The sequence below is a fragment of the Cariama cristata genome, unplaced genomic scaffold (assembly GCF_000690535.1).
Source record: "Cariama cristata isolate BGI_N322 unplaced genomic scaffold, ASM69053v1 scaffold3250, whole genome shotgun sequence".
Taxonomy (NCBI): Eukaryota; Metazoa; Chordata; class Aves; order Cariamiformes; family Cariamidae; genus Cariama; species Cariama cristata.
Window position 1 is genome coordinate 25,419 of NW_009595074.1, and position 26,145 is coordinate 51,563.

At 39.2% G+C, this 26,145-nt stretch overlaps 1 protein-coding gene across 1 annotated transcript in view; it reads right to left on the minus strand.

Moving 5' to 3' along the window:
- STAG1 (stromal antigen 1) overlaps window positions 1–26,145 on the minus strand; it is a gene marked incomplete at its 5' end in the record, with an annotated part of 79,913 nt that overhangs the window by 8,015 nt on the left and 45,753 nt on the right. Inside the window, 7 exons of the mRNA XM_009700420.1 lie at window positions 2,530–2,735; window positions 7,048–7,176; window positions 8,274–8,422; window positions 9,977–10,078; window positions 11,865–12,004; window positions 14,292–14,466; window positions 18,072–18,164. Coding sequence (XP_009698722.1) covers window positions 2,530–2,735; window positions 7,048–7,176; window positions 8,274–8,422; window positions 9,977–10,078; window positions 11,865–12,004; window positions 14,292–14,466; window positions 18,072–18,164 — 994 coding nt within the window. The remainder of the gene's footprint in view (window positions 1–2,529; window positions 2,736–7,047; window positions 7,177–8,273; window positions 8,423–9,976; window positions 10,079–11,864; window positions 12,005–14,291; window positions 14,467–18,071; window positions 18,165–26,145) is intronic.

Genomic DNA, 26,145 nt, shown 5'->3' on the forward strand with positions numbered 1-26,145 from the left:
AACCCAGTATACGCTGGATTTAGGTGAGAAAGGAACCACAGGGGACTAGTTATGGTTCTTTGATGCTAGGATAGTTTCTGCAGTGACCTTGCCCTTGTTTTAGTTCCTTTAGAGTGGAAATTAAAGAAAAAAAAAATCTGAGCAGGATTTAAAGAGAGGTCGAACTTTTTAACTGTACTGCATGGTTAAGATTAAAGCTAGGACTTTTGGAAGAGTTATAAAAATACGTAAAGATAAAAACCCAGCGAAGACTTGTGTACACACTACATACAGACCATCAGTTCTTATTTGTTCCTAAGACAGGTTCTTCATAGCTGAAGTTATACAGACAAGTGAACAGTAAGTACTTATTTCTGAGGATCAAATCTCAAATTATTTCATGGGCTCATTATCGGTACGAAGTAAGACCTTGCTTGTGCAGGAATCCATGTATGTCCTCCCGTGCAAAATACAGACAACCTGGCTCCAGGTTTTCTTGGCTTTCCTTTTTCCAAGATTCGAAAGGAAGTGTACTCAGGGCATAACACAATCAGAAATGCCTACTGCACATCAAGGAGCATCCAAAAATTACGTTGTGTCCTTTGAACTGCTTGTATTATTATGGTTTTTTTTTCCACATATGGTATCAAATGTCCTTTATTAACACATATCTAAACCAAGACTTTTGGTGCTTGCATTGCATATCCTTCGATGTAAGGAAGGGCCATAGAGCTTGTGTTGCTGCTGTATTAAGAGAGCATTTGTTGGTAATTTTTCAGTTCTATCATCTACCAGGCAGTCAAATTCTACAATGAAGGCATCTATCAAGGAAAAGACAGTTATGCTGTTATGGGCTAGAACATCCTTCCTGGACCTATACACTGAGGCTGTATAGCAAAGCTTTCCTGAGTAATGAAGGTCTGCATAGTGATCTAGGAATTTAAGGAAGAAAGGAGAAGGAAATCGTTTCGTAACCAGTGTTCTTCAAAATGTGTTCTCCTTGAACCTTACACTGTGAGCCAGAGCTGTATGTGTAGTATTCAGAGGACATGCCCGTACCCCACCCACAAGAGCACCCCACGAGAGGCAGCATTCATCAGTCTTTTTCTGGCCACAGATTACTAACAGAGGAATTTGGAGTTAGAGTAGCGTACGGTGACATTAGACCACTCTGCCTAAGGTTAGATCAATCCTGGGTGTCTTCTGATGACACGGTGTTGGTAGAACGTATACAGACCCTCATACCCTCTCTGTAGATGTATGTCGATGTCAGAATCCTGTCAGACCCATCGTGAGCCTTGGCATAGTCTGTATTGCAGCTAGATGATCTCCCGGTGGGAACTGCTGATCAGTCAGATCTTTCAGGAACTGAACAACCATGGATTTAGCCTACATCACTTTAAGTGAGTTACATTTATGGAAAATTCAGGACCACAGCTGTTGCAAAGAATGGGGATATTCAAGTGGAAAGTGTTGCAAATCAATTCTCCCTTCTATTGATCATTGACAGAGGAGGACATGAAAGAGCATGAGGCAAAGAATGCCTAAAAACTATGACGTAAGACTGAGACTGGGCTTCCAGGGAAGCAAAGACGTAACTACACTTCCCAGGAAAAAAAAAGTATATTGGTAGAATACAATAAAATAGAATTAAAATAGTAACAAGAGGAAAGAAAAAAAACCCTCAGCAGCTGAATTCTGTGAAAATCATGGCTTAGGACTTGGTGCACATACTGCTCAACATAAGCTGTAGCGGAGAATGGACCTGATTGTAGAAGTGCATATGGACAAACTTACGAAGAATATTTTGGGAAACTGCTGTATATTCAGGCAAATTAGCATTAGATTCCTTACAGAGGAGTTACTATCATAGATACTGACCCTGGAAAAATCCCTGAAGTTTAAAGATCCCACTTACACCTACTCTGTAGCAAAACAGTACATTTATATTCACAAAAGTACACACAACATCATACAGATTAACCAGGAATAGATGCCATCTTGTAAGAAATTTGCTATCAATGCCAAATTCTTGATGAACAGGCCTGAAGTCACAGAAAAAATAAATATAGACACTGGATATCAACAGCATTTTAAACAAAAAAAAGGTGTCTTTGTAGTGTTCTCCAGCGGTCCTGTAAAAATACAGATCTGTATCAGAATTTATGCCTTGGGTTTGCCCTAACACCCTGTTAATTAACAACGGCTCGAGCCTGAAGCGTAGGCAGACAACCAGAAGTCCGTGCCAGAGGAAGGTGTAGAGCAGGTACCTCCACAAACACCTCCTGTTTCCAGCTTCAGTAACAGCTTTTAATGGTTCTGAATCTGCAAATCTCCAAAGACGAACAAGGATCGCGATGGTATTTCTGATAAAGACATGTTCAAGCTTGATAGGAATTTGCAGAGCAGATGTCTTGTTTTCACTACATACAGAATGTATCATATATTTCAGCATTAATTGATAAACCATAAGGGCTCCTAAGGAGGAAAGCTGTAATCTAGGTGCAAAATGAGAAACAACTCTACCAGGCAACCTAAAACCATACAAACCTTCTACTCTCTTTTTGTGGAGTGGTGGTCGTCCTTTCTTATTCCTCACTGAAGAGGCTTTGCTGCTGCTGCTTCCACTGTTAACGGACATTCTGTCGTCTTCGCCACCCGTTACTAGTGAGTTTCTATAGGAGATGAGTGGAAGCCATACATCTTCTCTTCTTTCCATCATCTGTTCTGTCAGAAACTTCTCCAAGTAGGAGTGACTGAAAATAAAAGACAATGAGTACAGAAGCGCAGCACATTGTTTCCCCTTTAATTAATCTGCAACCCTTCTTCATGTGGTTGAGACCTTAACACAAATCCGGCATGGTGTTTCCTTATTTTAATTTAATAACCTACGCTGATAGGGCATTGTATCTCTGACTGAACAAGAATACAAGTCACTCCCTCAAAACAAAGTAATGTCGTTAATCATGCACAGGTTACTCACAGATAAACAATACAAAACGTTCTCTCCCCAACATCTGCCTCCCACATTTGTCTGTGATCACTCACAGCACACTCTACTTGAATTCCTTTTCTATTTTGCATCGTGAGGAAGCCACCTCTCTATATTGCTACTGTGGCCACAGACCGACCGAATTAGAACCACTGTTGTGAGGATGTAGGATATCCTTTTGCATCTGGGAACATGAAAAAGGGTTTCTTCAAATGCAAGCAGTTCTTTTTCAATAAAAAATTTGAAGATCTGCTCCACTGCCATGGAGAAGTCCAGTGCACACTTGTTAAGGGAGGACCCAAACCACCTCCCTCCTCTGTATGGTCTGGAGGGCACTTGAGTTGTTTTCTTTTCCCATTGATTATTTATTTACGGTATTAGAAGTCGTCCTCAGAATGAATATGCAAATTCACAGAAAAGTGATCCTAATGAGTTTCAAGAGAACTCAGGATACTTCAACATTACTTCCTGCACCCTTGGATCACGATTGCCTTTAATAACACATCACCAGGTTGTCATCAGTGGGAGTCAAACCCACAAATTCTGCACGGAATTGCAGAATTTTCCTCTGCTAGCTCACGGCAGGCTCGAACTTGTTACAGAGTCCGACTTTCAGAACAGGACAAGGAGCCACCCTGTACATGCCTGGGCAACAACCATACCCGATTTTTGATGGGATTTTGTTTTGATTCAGTGAATGAGATGACTTTGCTCAAGAAACGGCAGGTTTTCTGTCCATTGTTTTATCCAATATTGCGAATGCTTCTTCCTTCCCCTTTTCATGTGTAGACTGAGTAACACCCAAACCTGGCACTGAATGGGCAATTCTTGGTTTATTCTCTCTTTTCCAGCACCAAACAGTGCAACACGTGAGTGCTTCATGACTTCAGAGAATCTATTTGCAGAATAGTCTTGGAAAGTAAGAAGTTTTTCTGCATCCAATTTATATTTATAGAACTGGAGTGCACAGGTTATGCCCAAATTGTGAAGAAGGAAAAACCGCACCACTTGGGAGTTCTCTATTGATTAGACGCCAAACTTGAAGCAACTTTTGCTCAGCATTTTAGAGGAGCTTCATATTGGCAGTTCTTACCAGCTTCAACAAGGACAGAAACTCTGAATTTCTAGAAGCAAGAACTATGCTGAGGCTCAGCCTCATCTGACTTCAGAAACCCATTTGTCTAAGCTAACTCTCTATTTCAGAGAAATAAATGGAACTAAATGCCTCCACAGGGCAATTCACCTCTACACTGTCTTAGATGAATCCCTCAGGATTTCCCTGCCTGTATCTGCCTTGTGTCTTTGTAATGGCGTTAGTATAAATCTTTTTTTGCTAAGTGTAAGAGTCTGGCACCTTAAATGTCTAGTTTTATATTAAATCCATAGATTTGATTAACTCCATAAATGGCTATCACTAATTCTGGAGGTTACTCATAAAATGAGAAGCCGAATAAATAAAGTGGCTAAGAAAACTAAATTAAACCGATGTTGCTGCTCCATTCCCAAACTGGAAATGTCTCCCTTTTCTCCCTCCAAATAAAAAAGCCAGCAGCAAACCAGAAAGGCAGCAGGAGCCCTGCAAAAGGGCAGTGTTTGTGGAACTGTGACGGGAACGGAGCTTTGTACCAAGGGCAGACGGCATATGCAGACATATCGGGTAGCTAATTCATTTTTTTGAGGTCAGGAAGCCAAGCTGGAGGACTTCTGGGAGACGGGCAGCTCTATGCTCACGAGACCTTCAGGGTTATTCTAGAGCACTTTGGCCCCCAGCCTGAGAGCCCACTGCTGAGTTTAGGGACGGTCACTGGGGAGGAGGAGATCAAGGCAGGGAGGGAGGTAAATGATCCTGTACACGGGACTTCTCCACCAGATGGTGGTCATGTACCTTCCTGTTCGTAGGCAACCCCTTTGGAGGGAGGGGGAGAGGTCCCTGTGGATTGGAGGAGTCACGCTACAGAGAAGGGCAAATCAACTACCCAGAGCACAGCCCAGTGTGTCATGTCAGTGAGGCACTGTGGGCAACAAAGCCATTGCCTGATGGGTGCAAACATGGCAGACCTCTCAAGGGAAGGAACGTCGATATCTCCAAAAGAAATCTTTACATATAAGCAAGTTATCTTGGCTCTTTTCATAGTCACCACAGCCACTGGAATCTAGGGCATGTCTGAACTCATCTTAAAGCAGTAATTTAGCACAGATCAGATAAATCGTGCCCTAAAGGACCTATTTCTTTTCCCTGATCTTCAAATCCAGCTGAAGGAAATAGCTCAGATACAGATGACTACAATAAAGACAGATAAAATCAGGAGAAATGGATTCCACCACAGCCATCTTTACAGTCCTGCGAAAGAGGCCAGTGGTTGTGTGCATGGGCACCGACGAGTGGGAGAACCTTCGAGAAAAAAATTCAAATGGCAACATAGAAGGCGAAGGAGCAAGATCTCCTGAAGCACTGAATTTCATGCGAAGGATCAGGTCAAATTAAGCTGTCATGTAAACTGTAAAGAATGATGTAACTATAAATTTTAGACACTGGAGAAACTTGTGGATGCGATGATGACTGTACAGGAAGGATAAGCGTCACTAAACTAAATAGGAATCAGGCTAATGGCACTTAAACTAACGGATGCAGGAGAATCTACGGTTCAGCTAGGAAGACAGTCATAAAACCCCATTATCCTTAAGGCCTGTCGTGAAGGATAGGACAGAGGTTGACAACATTCAAGGATATAACAATGAAGAGCAGTTTCAAAAATTGAGTGCTAAGCTAGCCCAACTAGATCAACCAATTCTCAAGCTCATTTAACTATTTCTTCTACTGTTTGCTGAATTAACAAATTATTGATACAATGAAAAAATAAAATTGGTTCAAGTGTGGATATGTTAACAATTACACAAAGTTAACCAAGACACATTTCTTATAACACAGATAAAGCTATAATATTCATAATTGTTAACACTAATAGAAAAGTCCTTTAAAGCAAATGTCTGCACAGAAAAACTACAGAGAAGTTTGACAGAGTCACTTGAGGTAGGTAGAGTAGTTATCTATGACTTACACTCACTGTGGTCAGAAAATTGACTGGAAAGATATCTATAACTATGAATCAGAAGATCTGACAATTGCATGTTTTAAATGGTCATAAAGTTATTCAAAGAATTCAGTTCTACATTGGGCACGCAGTGCTTGGCTAATTTTAAACCGGAGTCTGCTTCCTTTTTCCCTTACTACTTCTGCACCATGGCCAAATCCTGGATATCTGCTACATAAGGCATTAGAAATGTAGAGCGTTATCTCCGCAGTCATGTTGACAACGTCTTTACTATGAACTTGCCCCTAATAATGCAGTTTTCTCTTTGCCAATTCTATTGATACCCGCAGCCCCTCTTGACAGTCTGTTCAAATGTTGCCCATAAAACAGTATTTCTTGCTCTTTATTCATATCTTATCAACAACACCTCTGATTTCTTTAATTTCCAGTATTTCATCTGCAGTAATTACCCACCAGATCAAATTCAGGCTGCTTGTTACAGCCTGCCAGGTCTCTACCAGCCTGCTCTGTCCTAACCAACAACACTGTCCTCTCTCAGCCTCCTTCTCTGTCCTGTTGTGCCAGTAACAGAAGCCTCAACAAACCTTTATTTCCCAGTTTAACTTAATATATTAAAATAAACAACAAATAGATATTTACATAAAATGTAAACATGTAACAGAAACAGATGTTACTGCAGTGTTTACAGGCCTGTAAATTTCCTGCACTGCACTATTTCATTTCCTTCCTCTAGCTTGAAAAAAAGATTTTTTTTATTTTCAGTGCCCAATGGGAAATTTTAAGGAATACTGTTTTGTGAGGTCTCAAACTCACCTCATCAGTGGATCTGACTCTCCTTTTCTCATTTATTTTTATTACTTTAAAATATAAAGTGATGAGTAACTATGTATGTGAAATGTCTCACTGGGACTTCCTATAGCCCCTGTTAGATTGTGAAAACCTCAAAGCAGAGAGCTTAAACACACACTACAGTGATTAACAGAGCCCAGCAAAACCCACAGAAGAAACTGGAGCATTACTTACACAGTCTTTTTGTCCTGTCGCAAGAGTTTAGAAGAAAATTCACTAAGCACTTCAAGGAAAGCAAGGTTAGGAGGTGGATAGTCTTGTCCTTTTTGATTCTGATATTTGAAGGCAAACTCTATGCCATCTCTACAGTAAAGAAATATTAAAATTTTCAGATATTTGTAACAAAAAAAAAAAATGTTGCCCAAAATCTGACCTGTGATGAAATTCTTTATATCTTTATATCCCATCATAACTTTTTTTTTTCATTATTAGCAAACAGCTGCTTTTGGACAAAGGGGAATCAAATGTTCCCTCTCAATTTGTGAGGATTCAATCTCAAAGCCAACATATTACCAGTCCCATGGTAAGAAGGAACTTGCCACACTCTAAGGACCTTGGCAGGTGCTGAAAGCCGCTGACCTTAGCAGGAATAGCCAATTGGCTCTTTCTTGTTTCTGCATGAAGCAGAAGCTTGCAATAAGAACAATATTTAAGACAGAACAAGATATAACTTTTGCATCAAGAGTCGGAGAAGAGAATTTACTTACCAGGACATTGATACATGCATCTCTACCTTGGCTTTATCATTTGAGACTAAAGAAAAGAATTTACTTTCACATTATCCAATAAGGGCACATGCATGTCTTGACTTCTCTTTTGCTCAGCACAGGGAAATGTCCGCTAGCATCTTGATCATGCCTTGCTAATCTGAGTCTTAATGACTTAGTCTCTGAGATAGCAAACTTTAATATTTTAATCTTTTTATGGCATAGGAAAGCCATAATTTAAATTTAGCGGCACCTTTCTAGACTTCCTTTGCAGCAGTTACATAAAAAGCTTCAATCCACTTAAAACAACCCCCTAGATTTCCAAAATATTTTTGGAATATCTTTTTACAAAAGTCCTTGGTGCCTACAGAATCCAGAGTGGTGTGGTACAAAGAACCATCTACAGTTGTTAGATACAGTCCACACAAATATGTCTAATACCAGTGGCTTTACCCAAGGTAGATAAACATGGCCATTCCAATAAATTCCAACAAATTATTAGGTAGCAGCTAGTTTTTTTCCCTTTCTTACATACATACATGTACAACCCCCACCATTTTTCTACATAAATTAGAAAAAAAAAATATCATGATTCCAGGACCTGTTAAGATTACGTACCTTTAGAAAAGGTACGCTGAGCAAAAGTTTTAATCTGAAATAATATAAAAATCTAGTTTATTTACCACCACTCACTTGTGTAGTGTGGCCACAGCCTCTCTTGTCTTGATCTGATCCAAGCCAAAAGTGAGGGCAAACCGACGGGCCAGTTCCTTAATTCCACTAACATGGGCAGATGTCCTGTCCAAATTGGGACCTTGCTCCTGAACAAGCTCATTAAACAGCTAGAGAAAGAATTCAGTTGTCAAAATCTGTGACCTAGAAAACACTCTTCTTAAGAAAGACACTTGTTTTTAACCTGTTACGGCTAAGAGTGGACATTAAAAGGACTTTTTTCAGAGGTGTAACAAGAGTTCTCTTATATTCAACTTCTATTCCACTTCAGTTTCCAGGCTTGCTTCTGTGTAACTGCTGTTTGCCGGTTGTCCCCCGTCTTGTACTTGTGCGGACGGTAACAGAATTTTGCACTTACCTTCACTGAATTGCATCTGTTATTCTCCCAACTCAACAAGATGGTTCCGCATTGTTATGCTTTCTAAAATACCTACAGCACTCATCAGATCAGCATCTTCTTTGAATTTGGGAAGCAAAATTGCTATTCCATCATTCAAGACTTAATGAATATCTGAACAGCATTACTGGGTAAATGCCTTCAAAGCCTGCTTGATAATGCCCTTTCAGTACAATAACGAACTACTCGGTAGTTTTCCAATCAGTTCTATATCTTCTTCTGGCATTGTCATTTAGACCACATTTTCCTAACTCGCTAATGAGAATATCAAGGGAGACAGTGTCAGTGACAATATTAAATCAAGTTGCATTAAATCTACAGTTTCTCTGATAGCCACAAGCTCTGTTACCATATAATTAATGAAAGCAGCTTAATTTTACATGATTTCTCCTTGACAAATTCATACTGGCTGTTACCTGTCACTTAGGCACTTGCAAATAGCTTGTCTAATTATTTTTTTTTTCATGAAATGGTATTAGGCTGACTGACCCATGGCACCTGGCTTCTTCCTCTCTCCAAGTTTTAAAGACAGGAACTACTTTGACACTCGCCGATTCTTCTGGAAGCACACCTGTTTTTCTCAAGCTTTCACAGAGATATCTCAGCTTCCAGATTGCTACAGGAAACCCCCTACTACTCTGGAATGAATTTTGGGAGGCCTAGCTGATTTGAAAACATCTAATTTATGGAAGTAATTTCTCTGTGTAATGGATATAGCTGGTGCTTCAAGGGCCTAAATGGTATTTAGTGAAGCACACACTTTGTGCTGTTGGCAGAACAAGGATGGATTTCATCATCAAGCCAGTATTTTATAGTTGATCTAAAGCAAATTTTTCAGAGAAAAATCATGTTTAATAATATTGGAAGACTTAAACTAATTAGCTTGAATTTTGAAAAATCAATCAGTATTTAGACAAAATGTAAAGAAGATGCATTACTTCCAGCTAATTATAAGAAGAAAAAGTCATCCTAATTCTTCTTGTTCACTACGTACCAGCAAACAAATGCTACGAATCAGCTTGGAACAAATTGCCTTGAAGGCTCTTTCCTCCCTTTCTGCCATCTTAATCTGACCAAAACTTTGCCAGTGTGGGCTTAAGGAGACAGAGATTACTGAGACAAATGAACAGGGACAGCCTGAATTGAGGAGCAAGATAAGCCCTTAACAGAAGTGTAGTATTTTCGCTTCGTTGTAAAGGGCACCAGAGAAAATCCTCTGTAGTATTATTTGCAGTGAGGCATTTCTAACAAAAATCAATATTCTTACCTGTTGCAAACTGAGAATGAGTGTCTTTGCACACTGGATTTTATCAATTTGCCTGGTTTTGCTCAGGGTTTCCTTAATGATATCTCCATAGTCATTGTAGTACTAGGAAAAAAAGTGGAAAAAACCCTCTTTAAATTGAAACTCTTAAATAATTTCTTACAGTTTTCCTGATAGAAAGATTATTTGTATTTCCTGTTTTGAAAAGGTAGCAGTTGTCAAAAAACCTAGTCTCAAATCCAGATTTTTTGCGCGAGTGGGAGTCAATGTTTCAATATCAAAATTTAAACTGATTGGTAGCCGGCACCCAGTGATGAGGTAAGGAACTTCTGTATTTGTTACTATCTTTTGTAACAAATATGTTGAAAAACAAACAGAAGACTATTTCCTACCTCAAACTAAATATTTGATGAAAGTGACCCATGGTTGCAAATTCTAAGAAACAACATTACATTGAACCACCACACCCCTCAACAAGTAGGTGTGGAGAGACACTAGCACACAGGTGTGAAGCCCCAGATACAATGCAAGGTGAGTTAGATGGCCAAGAAAGGAATTCACTGAAGCTAGTAAGGAATTAGTCAGTATGAAGTGCTGACTTTATTTTAGAAGAATGGTTGCTGAAAACCACAGCTTATGGTACTGACCATTTGGGTAGAAAAGCCTGTATAATCATTAAAACTTCCAGGCTGAGAATATAAATTTTTTTTTTCCAAACAGCCTCATTAATATTTCGGCACTTGCAACCGCTTATTTTCATTCCCTCTAAAATGCTGCTCCTGCTGTCTTTGGTACAGAGATCCTTTGAGGTTGTATTCTAATTTAAATTCAATTTCTCTCACTCTCCCCCCGTTTCAGGAGAAGGAGGGGCGTGTGGAGAGGACAAGACCAACCTAGAGCAGCAGGTAGGAAACTAAGCTGGATTGGGACAGCTTCAGTTTGAAACTCCTGCTGTGGAAGAAAAAACCCCTAAGCAAGACTAACCCTGAGCAGTGATCTGGCTGATGGCTAGACTGTGCGCTGCGGATTTCATTGTACTGCGTGCTCCTAATGAACAGGGGAAGGAGGATTTAAAATTAAATCCTTTATATTTCATATCAACCTCTCAAACACCGTCTACAGTAAAGGACCTGCTCCCTACTCTATCTTCCAGTTTTTTCTCCTTGATTATCACCTTTGCGATGGCTAATCCCTTACAGAGAGACAGGTGAGGTATAGCTGGCAATTTGGTAGAATCTGAAGGGCTCTGTGTTTCTTGGCAGTGTCAGGACTGCTAATGTGCCTGTTTCCTGGCAGGTAACCTCACAAGTAGAGGGTGCAGTGGTAGCTGAGCAGCAAGTCCTTCTCAGTTTCATTGGGCCTAAATAAGTATGGAAGCAGCATAAGTTGGTAAGACATTCAGTTAATGCATACCCACTTACAGCAGTACTATATAGAGGTTTTTTTTTTACCGCTTTCCTGTTTAAACCATTCTTTTCTCCCAAAACCCCTGCTTCTGTATGGCAAGCACCAAGATTCAGAGACTCCCAGTGAAATACGACATTGAACAGATAACTGTTGCTGGGGATTCTAGGAATGAGTTTGAGGAGCAGGATGAGGAATTCTGTGTAGAGAGGAGCCTCTCTGGAAATACTCAGCGCCTTCTAGGACCAGCTTTTGGTGCTGCCTTTAACAAGGCACTCCTGCTACACAGGACAGGAAGTTCAGAGCTTACTGCTTCTCACTGGTAGGTGTAATTTAGAAAGGAAAATTATTTTAAAAAATCAAATAAGGCTGAAAAAGCTTCCAGAAGCATTCAACCTTTAACTACTGCACTGGAAGGGAGAGAAAGAGGGGCCCTGACACTACAGTCTGTGTTCAGTTAGGAAGAGGAGAATGTACAGAGCTGTACCTTCATATAGTGTTTGAAGATATCTGCTGCTGCATGCATGTCCACAATGTCATAAATTATCAGCTTGCTAAAGGCAGCCAAAAGGTTTCTTCTCTTATGTAAAGCTTCTATTTTGTTAGCTTCATCTTCTTCATCTCCCTCTGAAAGCATCAACAACAATAAAATGTTTTTCAGTAACTGCTATGTTCTAAAGCAACATCATTGAAGAGTAGCTCTTAGAAAAAATCAATTCTTTAAAACGAAGCAAGGATTCTTGGAGAAGCTAAAATGGAAGGTGATAATTCTTGAGTCCTGCCATGTTAGGACTTTCAGGAGAGTTCAGGAGCATGACACACCATTGACCAGGGATGCTGCCTATAGTCCTGAGTAGGTACTGAACATTTGGAGATGCTTCATTAACATGACTAAGCTATAAATATTTCACATAAGGAAAAGCAGAAGCAGCAATGCTTCTACTGCATGCCTTGGATTTTCAGGTATGAAACCAATGGCTCTAAAGCATCAACAACAACCCGAAGTAAAATTCAGTTGTAAAGAAGCATTAACACTGAATGGCAATGTCATAAGTATTAAATCTCCATGTAAGACTCCACTCTGTGAATGAAAATGAAACTCTACTCATAAAATGTTAAATCTCATATAATAAAAGCATATTCCACAACTCGTATAAGAAAACGAAATCAGCTATAACAGTTGTGATGAAAGTAAATATTCTGTGGTATTTAGAAGAGCTGCTTCTTGGAGGGAATCTTCCAACCTTGAAGAAGTACAGAGCTGTGGTGGGAGGAGGAAGGACAGTGTCACTGAGAGCCTCTTGCTGCACTTTTCCTAGAGTCTCCACAGAGCCACAGTACTTGAGTCACGTATTTGACCACAGGAAATCTCTTACCAGCAGTGGAGCTGACTGTGACTATGCATGCACGTTTTAATCCTGAGATGATTTAACCCACAGAACTGAAGCCCACTAGCACACTCCCTGCCAACCCTCCCCCCTTTTTTAATTTCTTTTTATCATTACTGATGTGTTCTGAATACCAAAAGTTATAAATGGTCAGACTGACTTCATGGAGTCAGAGCAGCATTAGGGAATGGAGATTACATACAAAGACCTTCATTCATCTTTTTGCTGTCTTCCCAGTCCAATCACAGGATGTTAAAGAACAGCAATTTTGCTAAAGGGCAAAAAAAAAATTAGTCCTCCTAAAATCTATCCTTGATGTATTATTCTGAACATTGAACTCACGAAGTATGATTAACTGCACACAGATTTCTGGTGAAGGTGTGTTTCAAAAGGTATTTTTCCCAGGAATCCTTAAAGAGATACTCAACAAAGATGTTAGCTACTGAGGAGCAAGGGAGCTAGAAAACTGAAAGCACCTCTAGAGCAAGAACACATTCTCCGAGACCTTAGTTCTATATATTGCTGTCTTAAAAGATCTAAAATAGCACCTATGCGTCATGCTAATGTACAAGTAACCGAGTACAGCGGAAATTCAGAAAACGTGCCAAAAAGAGCACTACCATATGCACTTAGCAGCTCTTTCACATAGCTTGACTATCTGGGACTCCACCTCTTGTCCAAAGCTATTTAGGATTCAGAAATTGGATACCTCTGTACTTGCATTTAGGCATTTATAACACACACTAGCAGCACCAAGTAATTTAAAACCAGACCTAAATGACAAATCTGCCTCTCTGTGACTGCAAGCCAAAAATCTCAAGTCATCCTTGTGAGGAGGTAGAGATGGAGTCACCTCCAACTCCGACCTCTCAAAGCATGGCCATGCACAGATGCCTAGGAAAGAGCAAGGAAGCAAGCAAGCATACACGATACTTTCCCAAGTACTTTCCTAGGCTCCAACCAAATCAGTGATGTCCTGAGCTTGATTTGATTCTTTTGGGGGAGGAGCAGAAGAGGTGTTTATTTAGTAACATCAGAGTTTCTTACGGCCTTCTTTGCCTAGAGCTTAGCTGGTAAGTTTTGCCTTCAGGATCCTATAACTCTATTTAGTGACTCTAAAGGATTTCTCTTCTGTGTACTGTTTCATTGTATTTCTTCCCTTGAAGCCATATTAAATGAAGTCTGTTGCTGAACCAAGACTGTACTGTTTTGGAAATAAATATTTAAAAAACAAACCAAAAAAATCAGTAAAGGAAGAGTAATTTTGCCCAGATTTATAGCAGGATGTTTTAGGCCAGTCCCATGTCTTCTCAAAACATCTTTTTTTACAAAGTGAACTTTGGAAGTACTTATTCTTAACACAAGTAGCACTGAATATTGACTATTTCATATTCACATCTCCCAAAAATAAAGAAGGAATAACTCTGAAAACAGTTGAGCAAACTGATCTGAAAATTCTATTTCCTCCTTTCTTCTGTGTCTGTTATGAAAACAAGCTAAGTAGAAAACATGAAAGCTAAACATACCCATGCTCTGGTTTTCATCATCTTGGTCAATAAAGACATGGTCCATCACAAAACTGAGAAGTTCTGACTGAAGGCCTGAATCTGGATTAAACACCAAAGGCTGAAGACCTTCTCGACCTCCAGTCATCAGCTGATGACTAAAAATCATCAAGAGATCACAGAGCAGCATGAAAGCCTGAAAGGCAAAAAAAGAATGAATGCAGTAAGGAACGTAAGTCAAATAAGTAAAAAATAAAATACCTTTTATCTAATTTCCAGGTATCCCTTGCTATTATTAAATGTCCCTCTTTAACTGTATTCAGTTGTTGTTCGTGTGCTGTGTGTGTTTGTAAGGGTTTCCTCTAACTTAAAAATGTTACACCTTTGATTCCTTTGCAAAGAACTGTGTTTACTACCTCTCCCATGTCCAGGATGAGCCATATTAAACTTCTATTTCTGCTCTATGAAAAGAACTCTAGATCTCCCTCTGATCCAAAGACTGTAGCCAAATTTGTAGTAAAGAAAAAACACCTCTTTTGATAAACAAGCAAAAAAAAGGAACAACATTATGAGGGGAAAATCCAAGCTGAGTCACTGTCAGATCCTGAAAATACAGAGCAGCAGCTGTAAGCAAAGAAATTCTTGCAGAATTTAATCAACAATTCTCTGCAAAAAGCATCAACTAACTCTGCACAGCTTTCAAATCTAGATAAAAGCTGACCAGGGCAGGATTTTCAATGATTTATGCTTGTTACTGTCACACCCTCATTACCTGAGAACAGAGAAAGAAAGCAGCTCTTACTAACTTTATTTCTTTCAAGGGCTTATCTGTACACTCTCATGCACGAGAATAACACTATTTTCCCCCACGGCTTATGTCAGGGTGTCAGAGCCAGCTGCATTCATCTGCATTACAGTCAACACCTGAGCACCTTTCAGAAAGTACTTTTTAATCCTCTTAGTTTCTCTATCTTTAACCTCAGGATCTGAAAACTGTGAAAGAGAGGAAGGTTCAAAGTATGAACGTGTAAAAAGACTCCTAGAAGATCTATGCTGGACGTGCCGTCTCTTCCCTCAGAAGCCTGCAGGAGTCTCACTCAGGGCAGTGTCAATCACGATTCCCAGGTAGGTGGTAGGCCAGAGGCATTTTCAACGAAAGAGAGATGGCAGAACAGCTCTGACAGAGTCATGAAATCCAGTGTAGGCTTGAATTCAGTCCTATATTCCCCCTCTACAAACAGCTGAACAGAAAGACAGTGAAATGTGTGTTTAAACACAGTTTTGAACTGAGCCTAAGGAAAAGTAGTGAGTGAGAGCAATCTGCTTTACAAACTTCCAGAATGAAATCTTTGTGAACACTGAACGTCGTAGCAGTTCACTTATTTCTTGGAATATGTTATAAAATCTGAATGAGCTATACTCAGGCAAGAACAAAATGCAAATCATTGTAAACTATGTTCTACTTAGACTTTGGAAACAGATGCCACTATTTGGGATTCTTCTCCACCGGATCCAAAAAGTTGTGATTCATTTCAGTGATGATCTCACCTTCTCTAAACTCCTTTGATACTCGAACAGAATTTAAGCTCATCCTAATGTAGACCTCTAAAAAAGAGTGTATGAAGAATGCACTGAAAGTGCTTATTTCCGGCCAATGCAAAGACAGCAGTGGACTCTGATACAGATGTCTGTATATTGTAGAGACGTCCAGTCACAGGGGATTTATTTCACTCAAATAGTCTAGGAAAATTTGAAATGTTTGAGTCCTGTTTCTATAAATACTTAATACGTTTTTCCTTCCTTTGATACGTACATTGATCTTATCTGGAAAGAACATCTAGATCGAGAATCAAATATGGTAGGGAGATAATATAATTTACCCAGAGTTCTCAAAAAAAATCCAGTAAATCAGGAGGATTATGAAGCAGTCCTGCACTTGCAGAAATACACTTTTTAAGGAAGAAAATGAAAAAGATCACAGAAGTGCTAGTTGGAAGGGACCTCTGGAGCTCTAGTCCCACCTACTCCGATTGGGACACTTGCTGTCTTTAGGTCTGGTTGGTCGTGGCTTTGTCTAGCTGAGGCTTGAAAGCTTCCCCAGAATTGTGAACTGCAAAGGAGCTTCTAAGAAAAGTTTAAATTACCAATAGAAAAAAAAATGGTGGCCACTAAAATAAGAGAATAAGAACATGTTAATATATATCAAGAACAAAACCACTGCAGTGATGGGAAAGATCATTTACCATTTGTTGATGCAGAAAAGACATTAGTGCTAGCTTAAGCTAGAATGGTTGGTATTTTCATGAAGCTAGATGATATGCTCACATTATATAATATTAATAAAATATGCCAAGAGTAACTACTCAGAATATTAAAAAACAATTATTAAAGTTAAATCTGCTGGAAGACAATGATGCTCCAGAGTCTTTTAAAAATATATAAACTGGTGACATCTCTGAGCCTTTAATATTCATATTTATCAACTTGCAGAACACAGTGTAAATGCCAAGCAGAGCTATCTTCCAAAAAAATAAAACTGTCTTTTAAGAAGCATTATCTTTTAAACAAGCCAGTTAGTTTCAGTCTTTGCAAAATCTTGGGAGGTAGAAATGCAATTTGTAGACAACTAAAAGATGTCAATAGACTTGATATAAATCAGAATATATTCATAAAACCTCAGCAAACAAACTAGCCATTGTTTTTTTCAGAAAGTGTGAATTATTTCAACAAGCCCTTCGATTTCATTTCTTTTATTTCAATTTCAAATACATACAGCAGAGGTTTCTCACTCCATGTATGCGTGGCTTTCCAAAAATCTAAACCAGAGAACTGGGTAACTACACTGAACCATAAAAAAATCTGATACCTTATTATGCAATCGTATTTCACATACATACTTTTGGCATATGTGTGCGTACACGTACACATGCAGAGAGGTGCAAGCGCTTAAGTTTTCAGTCAGCCTACCAAACAGGGAAGCACAGCAACCTAAGCTATAATGGTTTTATCGATGAGAATCTAAAAAAGCTCTCCAGATCTTTATATTTCTATAATGAAGACACTGTTTAAATAGATACTTTACTCTCATTTCTCAAGGAGACATAACTATTTGTGAAGTGACGATTTTTGCATAGTGTGAGAGGTCACTACATTCTTAGTGTTACTCAGGGTATTTTTGTAAAATTGATTAACTTCTTTTTTTCTGCCAGAAAATATGCAGTAGTATGACCTGTATTGCTAGGAGCCTCAATTTTCTCCCATTAGCCACAATGGGAAAGAGATACAATAATTAGTATTAACCACTACATTTAACTGAATTATTAGGGTAACAAAATAATGAAATACCATCGAGGCTTCAGGCATTTGCCTTTGGCAGGAAAGCAGTCACTCCAGGCTCCCTGTTAGTCAACAACAGGGGAAAAAAATCCAGAAACACACAAAGATTCAAGCCCATATGAGGTCTCAAGCACCCTCTAAAAGTGCCTGTTTCCATCTATTAATACAGTAAGTGTCTAAAGGATTAGGCTTTTATTTTAGGTGACTGAGATGCCTAAAGTTGAGACAGCTGAACCTGAGCCTAAGCATCCAGGTAATCCTTATTGTTATATCAAAAATTAATTTGACATTAGCTGTGCTTTGAAGGTGCTTTTAATACAGCTGCTCTTACGGAGTTTGTCCAGTTTTTTTTAGACAGAAGGCACAGATGATTTTACTCTAAAGTCTGATACAGTGTTGTCTTGAGTTTTACTACAGTCTAATGTTCACACTTTTCTAAAAGCATGTGACAGACATTTCCTTTACCTGTTCTTTGACTGGAGTGTTGACATTTGATAGACACTGCTGGCAGACAGCCAGAAAGGATTTCACAGTTTTCCTCAATACCAACAAGTCCTCCTAGAATAGACATTAAAAAGGGATAATATATAAATATTAATAAAAGGTTACTAGGAAAAAAAAAAACCAAACAAAATAAAAAGATGGCGATAATTTCATACATTTGATCCTATAAACTAGCCAAACAAAAAAAGGCCATGAAAAAATATGCTATTCATAGAGCATAGAGTAAAACAAGTCATTGATTTTCAGATGAATAAGTGAAAGTTTCCATCTAATAAATGATAATAATAAAACAATACATTCCTGAGTTAAATTGTCTGTAGTTTATATTGAACGTAAATTATAAATGTTTCAGAACAAAAAATTTAATACATCAAGGTCAGCCTACCTGGTGGTTTATAAAGAATTCTGTACTCAGATAAATCAACATGAACAAAAAAGTAAAATACCAATGAATGTCTCAACGTCAACAAAAACATTACCCTAACTGCCCACAGACCCGTGAAACGTGAAGTCAAATCACAGAAATCTGATGAGTTATGGAAGGAGGGAGGTCTGTTGATCTGGCGACAAAAGGATTTGTGGGTGCAAAAGATGAATGACTCTTCTTGATCACCTTGATCTAGAGACAACTGATGTGTATTTTAAACGTGCGTACCAGAAGTGGCAGGATAAGATATTAGAGCATAATCATAAGAATATAGCAATTAGCCAAATGGAAACAGCAAATGAAAGACAGAAGAGAAAGAACCCTCCTATGTGAAAAGCCTCTATCATAGCCAAGAAACATACTGCAAACATACATGCTTCTTGGCACATACTGAAATAGTTACTCTGTTTTACCATAGGGATAAACCACACAGCAAGAAGAAAACAAGAACCAGACATCACTAGGACTTTGACTTAGCTTCAGGTTTTGTGAGAAGGACTAGCTTTGTCAGCATCGATTCATAGGTTCCACTACTCTGCGTTGCTCAGGTGATAGGAACGCACGCTCCTGCCTGCTGCCCCACGCGCCTCCCAGCACTTGGATCTCCTCCCGTGCCACCAGCAGCTCTGCCAGGGCCCCACGGACGACACCATTTCTCACCACTGCTGGAAAGACCTTTCTCTTCCCAGTTTTCACGTAAAGAAGGGATCACAACAGCCACTGATTCACATTGAGACTGCTGGCCTACTGCTCCTGCAGACTTTCCTCCACGATACTTCTATCAGCTTTCGAATGGAAGACAGTGTGCCCTACAGAACAACGTCCAAGCTAAACCTAAAGAACCTACACAGGGTACATGCAACATTTTCCTTGCTAAAAACTCTAATTATGCTGGCTGTTCAGTCCATGTGTCTCATTTCTAGTTTTAGCTTTTCTTATTGCTTCCTATCCTAAGATCTTGTTATTCTTTGTTTACTGCAAAGCCTTTTTGTGGTCCGTATGTTCTTCCTGTCCCGGTTCACAACAGAAGGCAGCTCTGCAAGTGTGCCAAAGCACCCCAAGTGTTCCTAAATCTCTGAACCTCTTATAGTTTTCCATATAGTGAGTGTGATTTTCTGATACGGACACTGAAGGTCTACGAGCTACCTCACCTTCCTATTCCTAATGAATTTTTGTCTGATGATACAGTCAAGTATCTCTTGTGCCACTGCATTACCCTGTCATTACTTGATCTGTAAGACGGCGCTGCTCTATTCTAAGTCACAACTTGTTCCTTCTTGTTCCCAGATATAAGCCTTCCATTTGGCAGCATTAAAATGCCTCTTTGTTTTTTTTTAATTGTGTTTTCTTTATCAATTGATCTGTATCATCCACATTTTAAATGCCTTCACTTTACTTTCCCTGATGACTGGTAAAAATTACCAGTTTTCAGCAGAGAACGGATCTCTCCTGGAACACATCAGAAGCTATCCCATTGTGTGACTTGCAACTTTTTTCTAATACATTAATCAGCTTTGAGCTATTGAATATGAATTACATGAGCTACTGAATATGAATTACATTACATTCACATATTCACCTGAAATGCAACGTGGTACTAATGTCTTACAGAAACTGGTATTGCAACTGGTTTCCTTATCAGTCAAAAATGCAGTCTTCTCAAGAACAAATTTATTTGTTCGTTCCAGTCTGATCTCTCGGCCATGTTTGTTCTGCCCTTCAGCCTTGTATTGACTGTGTTGTCTACCAACCAGTCCAAGATTTTACCTCAGACCGATGCCAGGCTTATCAGTTCACTGTTACAAAATCATCTGGTTTACACCTTTAAACACTGGGATTACAAATCACTTTAATAGCTTCCTACTTTCTATCACAATTATCTTCCATTTAGATGGCAATGAATTCAACACAGAAACGAAAACCTATGAAAAATCCTATATAAAGGTTAAAAAGTGAATGAGTATGTCTCTCATTTTTCTTTCTGTCAAAGAATGAGTAACTCATAAGTATGTATTATTTTTCATCCTCTCTCTTGATAGCATGACAGAGATTCATTTTTGAAAAGCTACAGACAGCAAAAGAAAGCCCGACTGAACAGTGCACCAGAGCCATCTGGAACTTTTCTAAATTTGGAGAAATCCCCAGACTACTACAGAGTAGTAATTTTTTTCAAAAGAGAAAATGGGAATAAAAAAAATGAATTAAATTTTCAAGTTTTTTTACCATTCTCAGGCACACAGCCAAGGCTCTTGAGGTGTGATTACCTGATATGCTGGCTTCAGCAGAAAAACTGGTATGAAAAAATTTTACCGTCCTCTTGGTTGCTAGGGGGAAACCATGGGGTCACCCTGTGAGCTGGATCACTAAAGTGACCCAGTATAAAAATAACCCTTTCTTGAACTGCACAGTGTAGTATCTTCTAATTTAACCAGTCCGCGGCAGGAACAAGAATGAGCTGCTAAGAGCAAGGACTTGTATTGGCTTTGCCACCACCTGTAACCAAACAACTGTGTTCACAAGACTCCTATCTAAAATTCTTCAGTTGTTTTCTAGCTTTAAATTGAAGCTTGTTTTTTCCATTGACGCCATTTAGAAATGCTGTGCTTTTGCTAGGTTCATCTACCAACCCCAAAGCTTTTCTGCCTATTTGCCCACCGCCTTTCCTCTAAACTACTTACTTGTGGTATTAACTTCCTTCTCCTTGCAACTCCAACTCCTCGATAAACTTTACAATGTTCAAGAGCCATTAGCTTTCAACTCGACTGTGGAACATGATCCAACCTTTTGCACCTTGTGACTCTTTTCTTCCCTTCCGCATTTTGTGCTTTCTTTCATTGGGCCCAGATAAATACGAAAAGTCACCAAGTCACTACGTTGTTCTTTAAATCACTCTTTAAATCCCCTCTACTAAACTCCTCTGCCTACTAATCACTTTGTAACAGCGATGCATTTGCTACTCTGGCTGCTGCTCATTCAGAACTGGTTTGCCTTTGTCTTGCCTCTGAGTATTTGCTCTATTCATGCTTTTTTTTTTTACTCTTCTAAGATTTTGGGCTCTATTCTTCTGCCAATATTTCTTTTTCATTACATACGTGTACAGTGCATAGTACAATGGTTCCAGACACCTGGTTTATTGAACACATGAAGAAATCTAGATGGAAACAACTGTATAATCTAATCCCCAAGTCTCTTACGTCAAGACTGTACTTGCTCCCCAAGGCCTACAGACAAGAGAACTCTTGCTGAGAAATCACCAGCTTCCTTTGAAACCATCCCCAAACCCCTTTTCACATAAAGAACAGTTTTTCTCTGGGCTACCCTAGACTGTTCCCACAAACTACACAGTATAAACCATTCCCTCCCAGTACTGTGCTGTTTACCACAGAGCACTACTCTGCTTACCGACAGCCCACCCAGTCATGGCCTCAGCCTCCTCTGAACACGTACAAGAGGAAGACCAAAGGTTAGAGTATTAGACTACGGATATTTCAAGGCTTGCACATTTCATTCTTACCTGCTGCAACCTTCCTTTTAGTAATCAGTTTTTCCTTCCAGATTTTAAGACACCAAGAGGCCTCCACAGTACGTCCCTTTTTTCACAGGCTACCTTGAAAAAGAGTTTTAAAATTACTCTGCCCCAACCTTATGCTGTATTTAAGTTAACTGGTGGAATCTTTGTGTTGGGGCAGAGAATTTGGACTTTGTTACCAATTCAAATAATCAGTAATTATCACCCTTCTATTAAAATGTCTTTGAAACATTTTTATGCTGATTATCACTTCCTTAAGCTCTATGATCAAAATTGTAATCTACAAACGATATTACACAGTGTGGGGGAATCTGCAGAGCACCCTCTTGGTCACAGCCTGGATAAACAGCTGATACGATGAGAACATGAGTGCAACAGTGCCTGTGAACAGAACACCCAAAACTACCTGTTCTGAGGGGGTGTTTGCCTAAAACCTGATAATGCTAAGAGGAAAGTTAACAATCAATTCGCTTAAAATGACCAGATTAAACAGTAACCGTGAGATTACCAAGAAACCTTTGAGAAAAGGAGGAGTCACCTTGTAAAGAAGTATAAAAGCAGTGTGAAAACCTGTGATCATGGAGAGGAACCTCAGGGTGGAACGGAGCAGCACTCCAACCAAGTCAGACACCCCAACATTGCAACCACTGCCTAGGCCTAGTGGCACTGTGTTGCACTGATTGCAGGTTAATTATGTGGTGTTAATAAATTAATGAGCTGACTTGATCCAAATTTGATTTAAACCACAGAAGTCAAGCAGTTTTTCCCTGCCACACATATAAAGCCTATAGATGAACACACCTAGCCTCATGTAGTCAGCCATAATCCAAAACATACCCAAGAGCAGTAATATAAATTATCCCTCAGAAAGCAATAAATGTGCCCTGGGCTTGGGCATAATGCCCAGGACAGTTTCCAAACAAGGGCAATTCTCTTAGGAGAGAGGCTGTATTTTTGGAAGAGCCATCTGAACAGCAGATAAAGAATAATTTCATTCTGAAAAGATTCTGTTCCCAACTGTACACCCCTGGTTGTCACGTCTGACTCTCCCCTAGAACCAATACACAAAATTATTAAGCAATTTTGAACTCTACTCGAAGAACTCACTTTGAAAGAAATCTTACCAGAACCACCCATCCCACCCACAAACTCCCTGCAATAAAATGTACACCTAATGGATCCAGAGCATACCTGACTAAGAAATGTAAACTTTGCCAATACATGCCCACTACTACCAAACTAAATACTTCCTCCCACAGAAACATTAACACCCTTGAATCCTGTACTTACAACTCCAAAATGTTAATATATTTTATCCTGTGCATTGAAGGCTACATGGTAACTACCTAGGTGAAACACAGCAGCTACTATTTGCCAGCATGAACTCACATAAATGACCCAGCTGGCAGCAGATGAACATTTCTTACAAATCAATCCCCTCATCTCTGATCACCCAGCCTGGATGCCCAAGGGAAATCTAAATAAACATCTAAACACAAGCCTGGGAACAAAAATTCATAAATCTAAAGGATACAAAAAACCAAGGACTCAAGATTAGGTTTATGACATATTATAAATTCCTCTCTCCCCAATTAGCCTTTTCCTTCTCTTGCCCTCTATCCAGCTCCTACTTCTAGTAACTGTCTTACCACCTTGCCTTCCCCTGCTCCCACTTCCCTGCAGGTACCTTTGCCTTCTCTTTCAGAGACAGTTTACCTCATCTGTATCTAAACAGAAACCAAGCAATTGTTCTCAGCTTGTATTTTGCTTTGTAATCTTCTGCTTTTATTTCAAACCTGAAAGGCTTGTGTGTCCAAAGCCTCTCTAATTTTTACAGCTATATCCATTGGTCGACTAAAGATTCCACTTCAGCCTACAAACCATCACCTCCCCCTGTCCTTAGATCATTACAGCTACAGCAATGTAACACGACAAAGCTGGATGGACCTACTTATTAAAGTACTGTTGTCAGAAGTGTTCTTGTAAAAGCCTGAATACTTAAAAAATGCCCATGAAATACACTATTTTCCATTTTCAGATGCTTGTGTTAATGCCTTTCTCTTCCCATACATCATACTTCAGAAGTGATCCCCTTTAATGTTTGCTAAGTTATAAGCCAAAATCATGGCTTCTAAAACAACCACGGGCAAAATGATCTCTTAATGGATTAAATGACAGATATCATGCAGATCAGATTTATTTTCACAGTGAACAAACTATAATGGGAAGTTTGATAGAAAAAACCCACACAGAACGAAATGCTACAACCACATCAGGTTTGTGGATTTCTCTTTATCCCATTTCTGTTGTGAGCATAGCTGAGGTTGCTGGCCAGGTATGAAGAGCTGAAGAGCATTAATGCAGTGCTCCTCTTGAACTAAGCATGCAGAACACTCACTATTTTTGTAGGAGGAGGAGTTAAACCCCAAACAAGAAGTTAATAACAGCTCTCTACGTTAGAGTAATTATGATTTTCATTGGGCATTCCAGAAGTAGAATTGACTTGTATTTCCAATGGTCATTCTCAATAGAGCTGTCATAGTTCTTTCCATACCTATGAACTACATTATGACTAACAGGAATCAGAATGCTATTAGAAATACATGAAAGATCAAGGCTATTCTGCATTCACCGCATAAAACAATGTCTCATACAAATGTATCCTATTTTGAAAAAGTAGGAAAAGCCACACAGTTGCACTAAGCTTGTCCGCAAGAAAAACCCAGTCACTGAAGTAAATACTGGTCTTTTTCTCTTTCAGTTTAACTGGACCATCATGGCAATACTGCAAACAACAGTCCACATTGACCCCAAAATGCAAAGCTTCTGACCAGGTCCTGTGCAGATAAATGCTGTTTATGTTAGTCCCTAGCTGTACTTTATGGTAAGTATGTTTCTTTTGCGATAATTTAGACACAATATGAAACTTTTTTCCAGCAATGCTGACAGCTATCACCCTGCACTATGTTACACTGCAGCAATTTACTGTATTTAGTTCAAAAAAATGGAGAAATGCAGTGAAGGGAGATGAGAATCTTACTGAACCTTCTGTGTCCCAACATTTGCGCCCAAAGCAAGGCAAGACTGGGCACTGCTGCTGAAGGGGCCCAGCAAGTAGGAGGACAGAGTTGTTGGGCCCTTTCACGAGTGGGTAAGATGCCTAGCAAGACCCAATAGTCAAGAGCACAAGGGGAAAAATTAAATAAAGGTGTTGAAGACAGTGTCCAGGCTTGGACAGTTGACCAGGTGCTCTAAGTGCACCTGCTATAAGTGCTTGGTTCCTCGTACCCAAGTCACTCGCCACACAGGTAACCAGCAGTCCTGTTTTCCTTACTAGGGAAGCATTAGAACGAGATTTGGAGTGTCGGTTTTGTGGACTTAAGGGCTGAAGCAATGTATGGCGTCCCGGAGTTTATTTCAGTTACTTAGCTCCTCCTGTCAAAGTGAAATTTCTCCCTAAGGATAACAATGCTGCTAGCTAGGAGGACTTCAGATGCTTTACTGTGATGAGATTCTGAGTTCATTTAAAACAAATGGGATGCGTTCAGTTTTCTCAGTTATAGAGTCAAGATGTAATATTACATACTACCAGCATGCTAAAGAGAAAGAAGCTAAAGAAGCTGAGGGGAAAGTGGGAACGAAAGTCAGAATAAAGAATACCAATTATTCTTTTTTCCTAATATCTATTTAAAAAAGTCAATATATGTCAATATTCAAAACAACTCAAAGAATTTACAATGTATTTTTATCGTTTTTATGTCCATAAAATGCTTATTTTAGTAGTACTTCAATATAACATCTTTTTCTTTTTGATGCTGGTGGGGAAGTACACTCACTACTTCAGTTTTCCTACCACTTTAATTTGATGTATTACTTTTGAAAAAGCCCTAAAAAGACAGGATGTTGGCCTCTGATTGAGAAAAGAGCTAAGGAACAGTCCTGGAAAAGCTAAGTATAACAAACAAGTTACAGGTAATATTGTCCTTACTGCATTACACTTGCGTGCGCTTACTTTTTATCAGTAATCGTCACTGCTAGTAGCCTTACATTTATATTTAGCAACATAAAATATGTAAGTA